The sequence below is a fragment of the Mesoplodon mirus genome (genome assembly GCF_964341445.2).
Source record: "Mesoplodon mirus genome assembly, chromosome: 5".
NCBI lineage: Eukaryota > Metazoa > Chordata > Mammalia > Artiodactyla > Ziphiidae > Mesoplodon > Mesoplodon mirus.
Window position 1 is genome coordinate 138,623,199 of NC_138980.1, and position 18,801 is coordinate 138,641,999.

Here is an 18,801-nt window from a genome sequence, read left to right on the forward strand (position 1 = left end):
AACGATTTGTTACTTTGCTGCTATTCTCTCTAAATCTCTATACTTGCTTTCGTAACTGACTAGAATTTATGTGTAATTAAATTTTAAGAAACTATTCACTTCATCTAAATCTTCCTACAGTTAGATAGTTTAAGGATTTTACTGAGATCACAGCCAACAAGCATTTTCTTTTCTTTCTATATAATGAAAGTACATTTTGTTGAGAAGAGTATTTGAAACTTTAGCTGCAAATACATTTCAATTAATTTTTCTTTTGCTATGTATGTTTTTCTGTATTTTTTCTAGCCTTAAGGTCAGTACTTGGATACCAGTAATTTAAAGAATCTGTTCCTTTGTACTTGTTTTGCTTAGGAATACCTTATTTCTTGTTGTAGAAAGGCATCGTGGAATATCAGCAAGCCCCTCCTTCCCCACTGCTGCTGGACAATACTGTATATGTAAGCAAGTTAGTACTGCTGAACTGGATTTTTTTCCCCAAACAGGTTTTTTTTTTCTTACTATACAACTCCATTTCTATTCCTTAAACATTTCCCAAGGTTTTTGATGGGTTGAGTTCATTAATTAACAGTAATTTTTAAAATACCCATTTTGTGCTAGTTACTACATTAAGTAGGAAATACAAAATTTTTCTCTACAAATAGTTTATATTCTATTAGGAACTTAAGACAACTATATACCTAACAACAATAAAAAGTTGAATATAATATCACCATAGCAGCAATACATATATGATATTAAATCTTTGCTGGGAGGAAGAATAGAACCATTAATTCCTATGTTGGTCTGAAGTAATTTCTATATTTTTTTGTTGGGATATCAAGGAAGTATGTGAACCTCTATAGTTCCTTGGATCATCCATTCAAAATACATATTGGATTAATGTGGTGTATATATATACACAATGGAATATTATTCAGCCTTAAAAAGGAAGGAAATTCTGACATATACTACTTCATGGAATGAAACTTAAGAACATTATGCTAAATGTAATCAAAACTACAATGAGGTATCACCTCACACTGGTCAGAATGGCCATCATCAAAAAATCTACAAACAATAAATGCTGGAAAGGGTGTGGAGAAAAGGGAACCCTCTTGCAGTGTTGGTGGGAATGTAAATTGATACAGCCACTATGGAGAACAGTATGAAGGCTCCTTAAAAGACTAAAAATAGAACTACCATATGACCCAGCAATCCCACTACTGGGCATATTCTCTGAGAAAACCATAATTCAAAAAGAGTCATGTACAATGTTCATTGTAGCTCTATTTACAATAGCCAGGACATGGAAGCAACCTAAATGTCCATTGACAGATGAATGGATAAAGAAGATGTGGCACATATATATATAATGGAATATTACTCAGCCATAAAAAGGAACGAGATTGAGTTATTTGTAGTGAGGTGGATGGACCTAGAGTCTGTCATACAGAGTGAAGTAAGTCAGAAAGAGAAAAACAAATACTGTATGCTAATGCACATATATGGAATCTAAAAAAACGGTACTGATGAACCTGGTTGCAGGGCAGGAATAAAGATGGAGATGTAGAGAATGGACTTGAGGACACGGGGAGGGGGAAGGGTAAGCTGGGACGAAGTGAGAGAGTGGCATGGACATATATACACTACGAAATGTAAAATAGATAGCTAGTGGGAAGCAGCTGCATAGCACAGGGAGATCAGCTCAGTGCTTTGTGATGACCTAGAGGGGTGGGATAGGGAGGATGGGAGGGAGACGCAAGAGGGAGGGGATATGGGGATATATGTATACTTATAGCTGATTCACTTTGTTGTGCAACAAAAAATAACACAACATTGTAAAGCAATTATACTCCAACAATGATATAAAAAATAAAGGACATTATGCTAAATGAAATAAGCCAGTCACACACAAAAAAGGAAATACTGTATGATTCCACTTATATGAGGTACTTAGAGTAGTATGAATAGAGTGGTCATATTCGTGGACATAGAAAGTAGAATAATGGTCCAGGGGTTGGGGATAAAGGAGAATGGGAAGTTATTTAATGGGCACAGAGTTTCAGTTTTGCAAGATGAAGAGTTGTGGAGATGGACTGTAGTGATGGTTGCACAACAATAAGAATGTATTTAATACCACTGAACTGTGCACTTAAAAATGATTAAGATTGTAAATTTTAAGTTTTGTATATTTTACCACAATAAAAATTTAGAAAAAATTTTAAATAAAATTGTACTGTATTCAGTACTAGGGAAAAGAGATGAATGAACTCACGCTGCAGTACAGAAGACAAAATGTAATCAGATAAAAACAGAGTCTGCTAGGTTTTTTATGTGGTCTGCAGAAAGTGCTAGTGTGGCATGGAAGCAGAGATATGGGAGTGAATAGCATTGTCCACTGGGAATGGAAATTGTGGTGGGTGGGAAACAAGATAGTGGTATCGTCAAAAGCTTCATAGAAGAGTTGTTATTTGAGATGGCCTTGAAAGGAGAATAAGAATTTAGAAAGATAGCAGAGAAGGTATTCCAAGCAGAGGAACAGAGTTATTGAAAGAATGGAACATTAGTAAATTGAGAAAAGTTCTGTCTGGTTGAAACCTAGGACCAGTGGAGGAGAGTGGTAGGAGATGATGTTAATGGAATAGCTATGAGGAGGCAACACTGCCCACCACGTTAGAGGGTGTGGACTTAATTCTAAATCAATGGTCTTAACCAGAAATGGGCATCAGGATCACTTTTAGAGCCGACACACATACATATACCAATATTTATCACCGCAGACTTGGTTTTGTTTGTATAGAGTGGAGCCTGGGCTTCTTCATGCTGTCAAGGCTCCACAGTGATTCAAAGAGGCTCCCAGAATCTCCACTATAAGTAATAAGACATTATGAAAGGTTTTATTATTAAGATGAGAGACGTTACTTAGCTCTGACGGCAATATGATAGATGACCTGGAGAGGGTGGGACTTGCCAGTAAGCATACAAGGTAGAAAATTTCTAAAGTGCTGAGAGCTAAGGTTCTTAAAGAGCTCAGGATAGTCTGAATTTAGACAGGGGCAGTAAGGACAAAGGCCTTCAGAAAGTTAAAACTCCTGGACTTGGTGGTCAGTGAGATGTAATGGGTAAAGAGAGAGAAATCAAAATTAGAGCTCAGATTTCCACATCAGACAACTGGGTGCAGGTGGATCCACTAACGGAGATAGTAAATATTGGCATAGGTAGTAACTACAACATCTGGCAGATTGACTGTCAAAGAGTAGGTGCTCTGGGCTTCCCTGGTGGTGCAGCGGTTGAGAGTCCGCCTGCTGATGCAGGGAACATGGGTTCATGCCCCGGTCCGGGAAGATCCCACATGCCGTGGAGCAGCTGGGCCCGTGAGCCATGGCTGCTGAGCCTGCGCGTCCGGAGCCTGTGCTCCACAACGGGAGAGGCCACAACAGTGAGAGGCCCGCGTACCGCAAAAAAAAAAAAAAAAAAAGGAGTAGGTGCTCAATACCTGTTGAATGAATGAAAAATCCCTAGTAAACCAATGATTATACAGTTGTGGATGAAAACATGACTAAGAGTTGGTTTATGGATAAGCTTTGTTGGGTTTTGACAAATCTAGATATCCGGGGGAGGTGGAGTGGAAGGTTGTGAAAAAGAAATGCAAAAGAGAGGGTACCATCAAAACACAAAACCGGGGCTTCCCTGGTGGTGCAGTGGTTGGGAGTCTGCCTGCCGATGCAGGGGACACGGGTTTGTGCCCCGGTCCGGGAAGATCCCACATGTCGCGGAGTGGCTGGGCCCGTGAGCCATGGCCGCTGAGCCTGTGCGTCCGGAGCCTGTGCTCCGCAACGGGAGAGGCCAAAACAGTGAGAGACCCGCGTACCGCAAAAAAACAAAAAAACACAAAACCCATAAAGGTTGGAAAGTTTAGGCTCAGTTCCAAAAACAGTGAACGGTTCAGTTTGGCTTTAGAATAGTGAGAGATGAGACTGTAAAAATATAGGGACTCCATGATGTCATGTGTCTGGAAGTCAGTCTGAGGAAGTTTTAATTAATTAAGGAGGTGATGGTAAGTCATGGCTTTTGGGCAGGAGTCTTCCATGATCTTTAGGATCATGTTCTTTTGGGAGACTCTTATAGCAGCAGTGGGGTAGGATGGATTGGGATGGGAAGAAATCTAAGGGGGAAAAGATCAGTTAGAAGGCTATTATAAAGGAAGAAGCAAAAGATAAGAAGAAGTGGAGCCATGATGGTCACGTGATTTCTCAGGCAGGAGCAGATTCAAAGGATAGTCAGGAAAAAATTAATATGCAAGATCAGGCCCCAGAATAGGATGGATGGAAGTTAGAGCTGGATACACGGTGGAACCTGGGTGGCAAAGCATTGTGGCCTCAATGAACAGCAAAAATTGAAGTCAGGAAGGTGAGCAGTTTCAGGTGAAGACAATTGATTCTGAGATGGCAGCAGGATGTCCAGGTGTATAAATATTTCGGCTACCAGGAAACGCAACAATGCACTTCACAAGACAGACTGGGGCCCGATAGTTAAACTTGGGAGCCATCTGGTACAAGTGATAAATGATGTGTACAAGTGGATAAGATGGCCAAGGAAACAGAATAAGCCCAAGAAAAAAGCCATGAGAGGATGCTTACCCTTTGCTGGGTGAGGGAGGGAGTGAAAGCTAGGGAGTAGAAAGAGGAGCGGTCTGAGAGACACAAGAATAATCTGGGAAATGTGCCTCTAAGACAACAGGAAACAGAATTTCAAAGGAAAGAGTGGGTAAATAGAGTCAGATAGTTAGAGAACTGGAGGAGGTAGGGGAGAAGTGAGATAGGGCACATGGTCTGTTGACAGGTGAGGGAGCCTGGGTGGGGTTGCAGAGGGAAGGCATGGAGGAGGGCATGAGGAAGCTGCCCTTTTCCACAGTGTTTCTGATGCGAGAGTCAGAGGTACTGCTATGCTAATGCACATATATGGAATCTAAAAAAACGGTACTGATGAACCTGGTTGCAGGGCAGGAATAAAGATGGAATAAAGAATTATCACTTGGTTTCAAAGAACTCAACAGATCCATCTCTTCTCAGTCGTCATATAACGTTCATTGGAACAACGGGCCAGAGCTATGGGTGCAAACAGATTTAGGAACCCTGATGTCTGAAATCTAATTCATGAACACTCCTGGGTCTTATCATTTCCTGAGAGGAAATAGTCAAAGTTAAAATGACCATTTTGTATGACAATATGTGTGCCAGAGCTATGTGTGGCAATTAACTGGATAGCACCACGGTATTCATTGAACCAACCTTTTTGTTACTAATTTGAAATGCTACTTTTATCATAAACCAAATCCCGTGTGGCTTTGTGTCTATATCTGGACTCTCTATTTCATTCCGTTCTATACCAAACTTCCTGGTATTTGATTGGGATTGCCTTGAGTTTATGAATTTATTTGTGAAGAACTGACATTTTTTACAATAGTCAGTCTACTAAAAAGGGATGTACTTAAGCCTTCTTCTATGCCCCTCAGTTGAAGATAATTATTTTTTCATGGAGGTCCTAAGCTTGTCTTTTTCAGTTTACAGCTATATATTTCCCTTTTGAGTTGCTATTGTTAGTGGTATTATTACTATTTTTTTTGTATTGTAAGTGTGTGTGTGTGTGTGTGTGTGTGTGTAAATAAGAAAGATGTAGGTGCATTTTCAGATAAGCAATAAAAATTTTAAAGAAACGATCTAAGGCAAATTGAAATTTTTAATAGCATCTGACATTCACTGAGCTGATACACATATAAAAAATCATTTTGGATAATACTATCATGTGAAACAGAAAAAAATAATGTTTATTTTACCTGTGCATTGCTAATTTTTCCTTCAATAAGACAAGCCATGACTGTATTTGGAGTTAAAATGTGGTGTCTGTTTAGTCCTGGTCCTACCAGTGAGCTCGCTTTCCTCCTAATACCACACAAAGCCCAACTAGACTCTGGCTCTTTCCACAGAAAAGTAGCCCTGTTCCACCCTGCTGCTTTAATTCATGCCCATGACCACGACCATCAGCTTTTCAGTGTCTCCTCCTGCGGTGCTGGTGGAATAGGCTGAAGGAGCTGCAGCCACAGCAGTCAACCCCCCATAGCAAATCACACAGACAGAGGTGTTTTCACATGGTTTGATGTAGCTGGGAGTCAAGAAAGGTTTCAATTTTTCTTTTTCTTCATCCCAGTCCTTTGGAACTTTTCAATTTGAAGGAAAATTGAAAACTATCTAACAAATCCAGATAAGGGGTCAGCAAACTTTTACTGTAAACAGCCAGGCAGAAGACGTTTTAGGCTTGTGGGCTGTATGGTCTCTGTTGCAGCTACTTAACTCTGCTGTTGTACCATGAAAGTAGTCATAGACAATAAGTAAATGAACCTGGCTGTGCTCTAATAAAACTTTATTTATAAAACAAGTGGTGAGCCAGTTGTGGCTCATAGTCCAGATTTGGCCTATGGTTCATGGTTTCCAGATTCCTATTTTAGACCAGTATACTTCCAGACCATTCATTATCTGTACTTCAAAAAATCAAAAGCAATGTACTTGTCCCCATGGAACTAAAGATCACAGGATGCAAAGCATTGGAGTGAATAAAATAGAGTAAAATCATCAAAATGATTTCTTATCAATCCTTCAGTGAGTCTGAGCATAGCTAGCCCTTGTTTGCTGTATGAAACACAAGTGGGATCACAGTATATAAAAATACACATATTACATTGTGGTGTGATCACTGCTTTGAGGAGGGAGAGAGAAGTGAATGAAAAAAAGTCATTATTAGTAATGCGAACATTTGCTCTTACTTACCAATCCTGTACTGCATTGAAGGATTCTTCATTTGTGATGTCATACATTAAAATAAAGCCCATGGCTCCACGATAATAGGCTGTGGTGATAGTCCTGTATCTTTCCTGGCCTGCTGTGTCCTACAAAATAAAAATAATAATCTGTCAGAAAATGAGGCAATACACCTTCTGGTTATTATTATTCCCAAAATAGTCATAACAGAGAGTCTAAATTGTATTTACAATGTATAGCTATATATGTTTTTCAGTCTTGTTTTTCCTAATGATTTTCATATGGCCACTCTGCAGTATTATGAGCAAATCCTTTTTTGGGGGGGGTGTAAAGAACTAGCTCAAAGTACCTTCTACATATGTTCATTCCCATTAAGGAGCATTTAACTATAGAATAGAAAATAAGAAAGATCATACATATCAAAATCTGTGGCTTTTGTAGAGTTTAAAACCAGAAGAGTACATTAGCTCCATCATTGTGTATTTACTGTCTATCTGTTAAGTACAAGCCTCTGTAGGTAAAAAAAAAGAAAAGGACCTTTTATGAAAAGGTCCCTGCATTTAAAAGCATGCAGTGTAGTTTCCATTTATTCAATGGTAAAATGACAATTAAAATACCTACTTTTGGGCTTCCCTGGTGGCACAGCGGTTGAGAGTCCGCCTGCCGATGCAGGGGACACGGGTTCGTGCTGCGGTCTGGGAGGGTCCCACATGCCGTGGAGCGGCTGGGCCCGTGAGCCATGGCCACTGAGCCTGCGCATCCAGAGCCTGTGCTCCGCAACGGGAGAGGCCACAACAGTGAGATGTCCGTGTACCGCAAAAAACAAACAAACAAAAAAACCTACTTTGTGTGGGTGTTTGAGTCGGACAGATCTGGAGATCCCACTCTCCCATTAGAGAGCTGCCAGGGGGGACATGCACAAGCTGCTGAGCCTTTAGTAACTTAAACCCCCTAAAGTCTAGCATGCTTGTTAGGGTGACATGAAATAATGCATGGAAAGTGCTTCACAGAGCCTGACACATAAAAAGTGACCAATAAATGGTAAGAACTGGCTGTTATTCCTGAAATGTGGGAAGGCAAGGCTAACACAGGATGGTAGATGGCAGCTTACAAATGCAGGGGCTCAGGGCCTGCAAAAGAGTCTCATGCAGCAGTGAAATCTGAGAATCAGAGGCAGCTACATCACTGAAATGACCTATATAGGTCACAGATACTGCACAGTGTAGTTGAAGAAATTATTCCTCAATTCAACTAACTCTTTCTCCTTTGTCTTCTCAGGATCTGGGGTATAACTTATAACCCAATGCTCCTTGGCTTCCCCCTTCACCACTTTCCCAGGGGATTGGGCTCTGATTTCTCTGTCCTAGTATTCTAGGTGCTTAGCATTTTGGACAGAAATGTCACCTTCTTTCTGACTTCGGTCTGGGTCCTCTTTCTTCCCTTCTCCCAGAGATGTCTCCTTTGTATACAAAGTGCATCCCAGTTCCCCCTAAGGCAATATTAATAGGTCTTGAAGGGAAAGCTAATGTGTTGGATGATTCAAGAAGAAGTTCCTTTAGCATCAAAATGAAGTGAACATCTCCTGGGTCTCACTCTTAGAACAGGTTCATCATACTGGACACACTGTTCCTCACCTGTAGGTACCCTCCTGCTCAGATGCTTGCACTCCACCTCGGACTAACAGTAGGAAACTCAAGAATGCTCACAATTTTCTCCTAATTTGTGTGGTTTATTCTATTTGGCTCCTGGAAGTTCAGAGAATGGTAACCAAAGAAGGCTGAGGAAATCAGCAAATGATTCCAGGAGGATGTGGGCGTGTGAAATAAAACTTGAAAATTAGCAAAGGGTGTGACTGTTCATGAGCAACAAGTATACTCTACACTTGGAGCAGGGATAAGGCTGGCCTGATTAGAGGTGTTTATTGGGTAATATTTTTGAAAGAAGTTTCCAAAGGTAAGATAAAAACAGATTATGGTACCCAAAATAGCAAAAATGAAGCAAAACAAACGAGGAAGGTCTTTCAGAACATACCAGTAATTGGCAGAAAATAAAAAGGAAAAGTCTAGATTTCACCACATGAAAATGTGACCACTCCTTGCATATAAAAAAATGCTATGAAGAAAATTGAAATGATATATCATCAAATGATATTTGAATATTTTACTATACTTTGCTTAGTATTTTATAAATATGAAGGTATAGATATTAGAGATAAACTTGGAAATCAAAAACTGCATGTAATTGGGACAATCATACAAATTTATTAGACAGAGAGAAGCCAATCTTGAGCTTATTTGCATATTTTTGGATATTCGTTGGATATGATTCCATTAACAGTATATCCAACTGTGAAATGAAGGAGAAAGTTAGAGAACCAAATGCCCAAAGACTGTGTTTAAAAAGCATGGTATAATTAGAGATTGTGTAATATACTTTAGCTCTCTGGGGAACAGAACCCCTTATAACTAGTCATTCTATTTTAAAACTTAGGCACTTTTGTCTTGGGTTCATATTTTTCAGAATACATTATCTATAAAATTACCATTTTTTTTCCTACTGTGAAATAATTTTAAATAGCTTTCTTTATCTCTTGCTAAAATATCTTTTTGGCATTGACCGAGTAGCCTTCTTACAGGTTAGGGACCCCCTTCCTGCTGCTTTCTCTATACAAAAGACAGCTTTCCCCCAATTTCTCAATAGGAGAAAACAGCCAATATGCCCAAGCCACTGCTAAAAGGTGACCCAGACCCTTCCTGTCAAGCATGTCTTCAATACAGACACTAAATAATGTTGTGTTGAAAAACTATGACATTTTCTCTCTCTTCTTGACCTCTTCCAGTGATGGCTTCCTCTTTCATAAGATGTTAATTTTATTTTGACAGTAAAGAAACTAGACCTAGCATTATAAAACATATCAATTTCACACTGGAAGTGTATTTAATCTTCAAGGGAGCAGAAATCTAGGTCCCGTTACATTATGATTGAGATGTTACAGGAAACCACGGGGTTGGATAGCCATTACGTATCAAAATTTTAAAACAGAGAGAGGGGGACAAAAACAGCTTTTAAGAAAAAAAAAAAAAAAAGAAGCAGCTTTCAGACAGCACTTAAGTCACAGCAAGGGGCAGGACCTTCCACAGGATTCTGCCTTGAACCCAGAAACACAATCTCATTAGAGGTAGTTGTCACCTCAGAGCTCGCAGGGAGAATAAGAAATTGCACCAAGTAGGGGAAGTGTAGTAAGAAATACAAAGAGGAAATTTCCTTTCCAAATGCAAAGAAAATAAAAAGAGTAAAACTAAGCTAATAAACAGACACTAGTTGGCTCTGCATTGGTTTTGAGTACCGAAAACAATTTTAAGATTACAAACTCACTAGCATTTTCTCTCCCATTATATTAGGAAGAAAAAGGAGTCAGAAAAAAATACTTCATTACATTTGACATTTACTAATAATGATAGAAGGTTATATTGGAAAGAAAAGAACATTTATAATGTCAAGTGCCACTAACGTAATTAAATGTGAGAATCTCAAAAGGTAACTGACTAAAATGGTACTTCTCAATCTGCTCAGGAAAATGGCTCTAAACTCTGGCTTTGCCTTGTTGCTCTGCCCAGTTACTTCTAATAACTGGAGATACCTGCTGGTTTTCTATAAATGTAGGCTTCTGGTGACTGAAAAACACAACAGGAAATCTTTCACAAAAAAAGGGATAAAAATATGATTTAAAAATGAAAGCTTTCTTCAAAGAGAGTTAGCTTTCATTTTTCTCTCTTTTAAGAAAAAATAAAATCATCTTAGCTGGCTTAAATATTTTGACTTCTCAATCATGTTTTTAGGAGGAATTTTTGGCTTAAATGATAGGTTTGATTAGCAAATACTTGAATATCTGTCAAAAAAGAGCTCTAAAATCGAAAACATTAGCAGTTTGATAAGTAGTAGCTAGGAACGTTTTCAGTTTGAATTTTGGCATTTTTGTCTGTTTTTGCCTTATGTTTTCTTTCTCTGGTGAAACTTTTTTTTTTTTTTTTTTTTTTTTGCGGCACGTGGGCCTCTCACTGTTGTGGCCTCTCCCGCTGCGGAGCACAGGCTCCGGACGCACAGGCTCAGAGGCCATGGCTCACGGGCCCAGCTGCTCCGCGGCATGTGGGATCCTCCCGGGCGGGGGGCACGAACCCGTGTCCCCTGCATCGGCAGGCAGACTCTCAACCACTGCGCCACCAGGGAAGCCCACATTTTATTTTTTTAACTGCATGTAGTGCATTCTCAAACACTTCTGAGGTCACACAGAGATAATGTGCAGTTTTAGGATTGAGCAAATAGCTTTCATTTGTAAAATCTGGGTTATACTGTAATTTGTTTTTGTTTTGGTGGTTACTTCTCTCTGTATTGGATTAAAGGGAAAATGGAAGTAATCATTAGTAAAGAAACATAACTCAAATAATATCACTACCATCAAAATACATTTATTGAATGTCTAGACAGAGGAAAATAGATTGAAGGACAGACAATCCTGATACATGATAAAGTAGGTAATTTTATAGGTGGAGAAACTAAACCAGAACACATTGGTGTTAACTGATCAACAAAGGTAATTTAATTAAGCTAAAGGAAATAATATGTAATAATCCAAAGAGGAAATCAACAGCAATGTAGGATGAGAACACTGCAACATAAGACATAAAACGCATTTTATCTAGTGAACTTCTAAATAGACACAAATATGTGAAATGGAATAAACACTCAGTCATTTAGCATTCAAGCAAGTCGCAATGTTTTAACTTGTACCTTGCTACCTTCTACCTGTAGGAATTATTTTGAATCATCAAAGGAAGATTAAATGATGCTCAATATAATTTAATATTAATGCTGATTGGGTGATTGATTCATTCATTCAATAAACAATAAGTGAACACCTATTACCAGTTACGGACTGTGATAGATATTTATTAAATTTATTTTATGTAGTCTAGACGTATTTTTGTATATTTAAAAATTCTACACTTTAAAAGCATTTCATTAATCAGGATAACATATTCCTCACATGTCTACAAAATATTAGACATGAAATATCATTTCTAAAGAACCAGACAGCATAGCAATTTAAAATTGTAACTGAGACCATCTGCTCAGTGGTGAGGTTCTCCAATTCATAGTCACAGTTATGGGTTGTACTGTGTCCCCCCACCCCACCCCTCAAAGTATGTGAAGTCCTAACCCTAGAACCTGTGAATATAACCTTATTTGGAAATAGGGTCTTGGCAGATGTAATCAAGTTAGGATGAGTTCATACTGGATTACAGTGGATTCTAATCCTATGACCAGTGTCCTTTCAAGAAGAGAAAACAGAGACACAGAGAAGGCCACATGAAAGCAGTGGCAGAGATTGGAGTGAAGTATCAACAAACCAAGAAATGTCAAGGATTGCTGGCAACCCCTAGAAGCTAGGAGAGAGGAATGAAATGAATTCTCCCCCTAGAGCCTGAGAGAGAGCATGGCCCTGTGATACCTTAATTTAGGACTTCTAGCCTCCAGAACTGTGAGACAATAAATTTCTGTTGTTTTAAGTTTGTGGTACTTCATTACAGCAGCCGTAGGAAACTACTGCAGTCATCGACCCCAGTTTGCAATCTTCATGATCAGGGCAAAAGCAATATAAATTTCACAGCTATCCACATACCCCTTTACTACTTTACAGGAGAGAAAATATAGAAGATTAACGGCAGTCTTATTGAGAAGCCTAACATAGTCTCACGAAGATGTTATGCTAAAATGCATAACTATATTCCATTTACGAAAAACTATTTCTATTCAAAAAAGGTGAGTTGATATATCTTATTGCTTTAAAAAAGTAGATCTTAAATATACACGAATACATACATATATTGTTCTTAGAAAGACAGAGCACCATTGCTTGAAGCGATACACATTATATACTGTTTCACGTTGGAATTTCATCCCCCAATTTTTGAAATGCTGTTACAGAAAAACCTAAAGTCATAACATACACTGAGACACTACTCTCCAAAACAACAGAAACAACAAAATGCTGATTATTATACATGACTTCTTTTAGGTGATGTTACTTTCCTCCCAGTTGTATTTATTTTTTAATTTCCATAAATAGGCAGGCATAAAGCAGCATTGAACATAGTCTGATAAAAATAGTAAGCAAAACAGGAAGCTCAAATATTTTATGCTTTCTTGTTGCATGCTTATTTTTGGAATAAGAACTTTTTTTCCTTACAGCAGTTAATCGTCCATTAAAATGAAATTTACAAACCACTTTTCCCGACTGATCTTGTACAGTCAGTTTGAATTCACTTACAGACACTTAGTTATACAAGCATCTGTAAATGAAGCTCACATTTTAGAAAAGAGTTCTAATAAACTGGCCTCTAAATAGTTCTTTGATCAACGTAGATGTTCTTCTTACCTACTGTCTTTTATCCATCCTCTTCACACCAGCCAATTTTATTGATCAGATTTTCTTGGCACGATGTTTAGCTTTGAAATACCCAAACCTTCATTTTACAATGGCATCCACTTCCAAGTAAAACCCTAATAAAATAACCCTGAGGCACAAGGATAAAACTTGACCTATTATTTCTTGGCAGTGTTACCATGGCAATTCATCTTTCCTGGAAGAGAGGAACGGTTGTATATAGCTCTTTTATAGGGGGCCTTAGACTCTATTGTCAGTGAGAACCTAACACATTTACCAATTGTGTGTTTCTGCTCATGAAAGTTGGAGACACTTTTCAGTAAACTCCATTTCAATGCTCAGATGAACTCTCTTCAAGACCTTAATAAAATTTACAATCAAAAGCATGTAAAGGCATCTTCACTCATTTAAGAGCTTGTTATCTAAGAACAATTAACACAAAGGCAGAGAAAGGTGCCATTTTTTCTTTCTTTCTTTTTTTCTTTTTTTTATTTATTCATTTTTCGCTGTGTTGGGTCTTTGTCACTGCATGCAGGCTTTCCCTAGTTGCAGTGAGAGGGGGCTACTCTTCGTTGTGGTGCAAGGGCTTCTCATTGTGGTGGCTTCTCTTGTTGCGGAGCAGGTCTCTAGGTTCACGGGCTTCAGCAGTTGTGGCACACAGGCTCAGTAGTTGTGGCTCTCAGGCTCTAGAGCGCAGGCTCAGTAGTTGTGGCACACAGGCTTTGTTGCTCCGCGGCATGTGGGATCTTCTTGGACCAGGGCTCGAACCGGTATCCCCTGCATTGGCAGGAGGGTTCTTAACCACTGCACCACCAGGGAAGCCCTGCTTTCTTTCTAATTAATCTTTTCGACATTCTTCTTCTCAGTGGGATTTTGATTATGCTCAACTTTGTCAAAACCTAGGGCATAAATATTTAAATTCAGGCAGCTTGGAGCTTTTAGTCAAAATCGGTGATTGTTTTTCTTCACAGAATGCAATTCAAAATGCTTGCCAGCAGATCAAGTGTTCTGTGTTTTAAAGGATAATAGGCTTTTGAGTGGGATTCTTATTGTTGCCCTAAAATTGGCACTAAGACTCCAACCAAACTTCTTACGAAGGGATGGAGCTTTCACTTGCACAGCCATGTGCCAGTTGGTTGGTTGGATGGATGTCTGCTTAGGCAATGGAATTGCTGATCTGCGCTTATGTAGGGGTATTTGAGACCTGGAGAGAGACGGCAGGGTTGAGGAGGGGGAGGTGGTAGAGGAGCCCGACTTCCCACAGGTTAGCAATAAACACCACAGCAGGCAGCTGCTCTTGAGACATCTTGACATTAACCCACCTCTGAGAGGGCTGTCTCCTGGAGGAGGCTGGGGAGGCGATGGGGAATACTAACAGGGGCAAGAGGGGTCAGAAGGAATGTTAACAGGTTCTGGCTGAATATCTGGCACATTTTAGCTGTGTGAACTTGGTTATCTCACTTGCCCCTCTGGGCTTTGATGTCTTCATTTGTAAATGAGAAAATAAATTTTCTAAGTCTGTTTCAGCTCTCAATTCATAGAATGTCTTTAAATACATTTTCCCCTCTTCTAGGATTTTTGGGCTAGTGCATCAGAATCTTTTTACTGGTGACATCTGTCCATTCATATTTACCCTAATTACCACTATCTTTGCATAGATGTTTCCTATCTTATTTTATATTTGGCTTGATTTTCCTGTAATTCTTTCTATTCATTTCCTGCTTTCTCTTTGGCTGAATGTTTTTCACTTTTTTCTAATTTTATTCTTCCCTTTATTAGTTTGGAAGTTATACCTGCTATATATAAAGTGATTATTAAAATTTCAAAATTTGTGTTAAAACATTTAATTATATCTTTATCTTTATTTACCCAAATTCAAATATTTAGAATAATCTGTCAGTCATCCCTTCCCATTCTACATAATAATGTTGTACAATGTTCCATATTCTAATAATATCTTGACTTTTTACCCCCTGTATTAGACATTATTATGTTTTACATAGACATTATTCATTTATATTTATCCTATGTTTTCCAGTTTCCCTGCTCACAATTTCTTCTTATCAATACATATTAAACTACGGTTCCATACTTCTGAAGTGCATTCTTCAGAAATCTCACCAGTGAAGGTCTTTTGATAGTAAATATTCTCCTCCTGCATGTCTGAAGATATATTTATTTAGCCATTATTCATGAATAATGTTCAATAAATATATATTATTGGGTGTAAATTCTAGTTATACTCCATCTGTTCTTTATAGCATTATGCTATTGTTTATAGACTTCAGTTGATACATTCAAAAATATGCTGTCATTCTAATTATTGTTCTATTTTTTTTTTTTTTTTTTTTTTTTTTTGCGGTATGCGGGCCTCTCACTGTTGCGGCCTCCCCCGTTGCGGAGCACAGGCTCCGGACGCGCAGGCCCAGCGGCCATGGCTCACGGGCCCAGCCGCTCCGCGGCATATGGGATCCTCCCAGACCGGGGCACGAACCCGTATGCCCTGCATCGGCAGGCGGACTCTCAACCACTGCGCCACCAGGGAGGCCCTAATTATTGTTCTATTTTAGGTAAACTGTTTTCTCTGAAGCTACTGTTAAGAGTTTCCCTTCATCTTTGGTGGTCTTCAGTTTTGCAATGACGTGGCTACACTTAAAATTCTTTTATTTATGTTGCTTGGGGTTCACTGTAATTCCCTATTTTGAGGATTCTTATCTTTCAAAATTTTAGAAAAAAATCCAGTCACTATCTCTTCAAACTACTTTTCTCCCATTCTTTATTTCCCCCCCCCCTTTATTTTGGACTTACAATTAGATATCAGGAAAGTAAGGTGACCACACAGCCTGGGCTGCTCAGGAAAGTCCCAGGTTATGACTTGTGGTAGATCAATGAACACTTAAATAATGAACTTATTGACTCAAAAGTCTTCTGGAACTTTTTCAATTTAATTCATATCTGAAAACAGGCCTGGATCTATAAAACAAGCTCATAGTTTCTGACATGGTTTCTGTCAGTTCTGAAGAGTTTGCAAAAAAGGTTTGAAAAAGTTCCAAAGGTCAGCTGAGTCACACATTGTAAAACTTGTTAGCTTTACAATGAAAGCAGAACTGGGTATAAAATATACACTGTGGCATGAGTCTGCCTCTAGAAAAGGAGTGTTTCTGTTTCTCATGAGGTCTCTGCCCTGTTAAATCATCACATTAGCTGTTCAGCTTATTTTTTTCTCTGATCAGCTTTCTTTAGTTACCCATGCTTAAAAGTGATTGTGTCCCTCATTGTAGGTCAAGATCACAGGCTGGCATCTGATTCACTGGTGTTTCATGTGATTTACACAGTCGTTAAAAAATTCTAAGCCAACATTGAAGAATGTGGAGATTTTTACACAAAAGCCCAGATTTCCAATTTCTTTTGAAAAATTTTAAAAGATGGTAACAAACTGCTGTATGGCCATTGAGGGCTGAGGCTGGGTAGCAGCTGCCTCTTTTATACGGGTCATCTGCCTTTCTCTCCTTTCTGCTGTTGCCTGTTCCCTAAGGCACTGCTATTTGAGATCACCCAGCACCTACCACCATAAGTATTTCTGTTTATCCTCTGTTCAAAACCATCCTATGTCTTCCTTTCATCCTGAGGATAAAGTCCAAATTCCTTAGGCTTTTTTCCATTTGGCCCCATCCCTTTCCAATTTTATCTTTACATTTATATTTATTATATGTGTTTATTCTTCTTTTCGATCCCCTTGTGTCAGAATTTGACCATGTTTCTCAAACCACGCCCCCTGTGTTTTCTGACTTTCGTGTCTTCTTCATGTGTGTATATGCCTCCACATGCTTGTCCTCTTGATCTTGTGTTTTCATTCTCAGTAGAATCCAAGTATATCTTTAAAAAACTGTCTTATCAAATAGCTATTCTTCTTATTCTTCTGGACTGTCTTAACCAAAGAATAAAACTAGTTCTTAACCTAGCCTAGGCAATTTAATGCCTAGGTGAAAGTTACATTTGGGATCAAAATTATACAAGGAAAAAGTCAGGTTGTCTTAACAAATGAATATTCTGTCTGGGTTAACTTCTTGTTAAAAACTAATCAAACACTGGAAATCTGTATTCCTAACATTATACTAGGGACCGAGAAAAATACAAAATAAGCATCCATATGATACAATCTCTAAAGCAAAGAGTCTGTATTTTCCACAAATTGCCAAAATAAAGCACATAAAGTGATCTGAGACCCTGGCTGTATTTGCAGTGTTTATTGTAGTATGTGTGCAGTCTGTGCTAGAGGGGTTGACTGAAATGAGCTGGAAAAGTCTCCAGGAAAAGGTAAGGCCAGTCCTCAGCGATGAGTAGGTTTTGAAGGGCAGAGGTGAGGTAGTTAGCAGACACAACCACAACTGGGATCATGGAAAGACCATGGAAGTGACAGGGAGTGGAGAGACTGGCATTGATGCTTATCCGTCATATTTACTTACCTCAATCCCTCTGCAGGGATTAAAACAATGTTTATTGTGAAGTACTGCAGAAGGCTTTTGTTTGGTACCTGATAATTCACCAGGCACTGCAAATGGACAGTATGATTCCCTACTCCCTTTTAAACTGTAGTATCTTGTGGGGGAAACTGAGAACAGATTCTGTTTCTTCTAGAGCAGGATCCATAATCCGAAATGGAAGAAAGAAAATGTAATCTATGACCCAGTACCAGGTGGATTAAGTAATTAAACCCCTCTGAATTTTCACTTTCTAGCTAAAATAGGGGTAATATTATCTACCTATCTACCTTCTCAAGGTTGTTGTAAGGATTAAATAAATGAACATATTGAAGGGCTTCTAGCACACACTAGGTGCTCAATAAATGGTTTTTTTTTTTTGTTTTTTTTTCTAGAAGCAGCAACATGTGGAGGAAAGAACAAGGATTTGGTGTTAGAACACCTGGGTTCCTACTCTGGCTCTGAGACTCATATGCTGAGTGATTTTAGAAATATCACCTAACCTCTCTGAGAATCAGTATCCTGATTTCCAAAATGAAATTAGTAACTGATACGGAGTTGAATTGCAAGTTGCAAATGACAAAAGTTCTCTGTAAGCTATAAGTTCTCTGTAACCTATAGGTAATATCATTACTAGTGAATGTGTTAAAGATAGTACAGAATTGAAACATGTCAAATCCCAATAGAAAGTGTTTGTTAAATGCAACTGGATTCCTCAGTAGAACATTGTTCCTTATATCTCCCATCTCCCAGAGAGGAGAGAAAATAAAGGTAGTTGTCCTTCAGAATCACCCAGAATCTACATACCCTCATTTTCTCTCTCCATGCCCCCTTACATAAAAAGGGAACAGAATTCAAAGATGAAATACACAATTAAATCCTTATCATGACAATTACTTGATTATGCTTACTAATTTCTTTAAGATCCTCTGCACAGTCTTATTTTTATGATTGTTTTGACCTGCATTGAAACAAAAGGCCTAATGAATAACAACGGTGTTTCAAGGTTAAAGGAATGATTTCCACATCTCAGACTACCGCTCAGTGTAGTTGATAAGTATCATTGAACGACAAGTACTAT

At 38.6% G+C, this 18,801-nt stretch overlaps 1 protein-coding gene across 1 annotated transcript in view; it reads right to left on the reverse strand.

Moving 5' to 3' along the window:
* RAB3C (RAB3C, member RAS oncogene family) overlaps positions 1–18,801 on the reverse strand; it is a gene marked incomplete at both ends in the record, with an annotated part of 314,166 nt that overhangs the window by 166,924 nt on the left and 128,441 nt on the right. Inside the window, one exon of the mRNA XM_082622668.1 lies at positions 6,804–6,922. Within this exon, the coding sequence (XP_082478794.1) occupies positions 6,804–6,922 (119 nt within the window). The remainder of the gene's footprint in view (positions 1–6,803; positions 6,923–18,801) is intronic.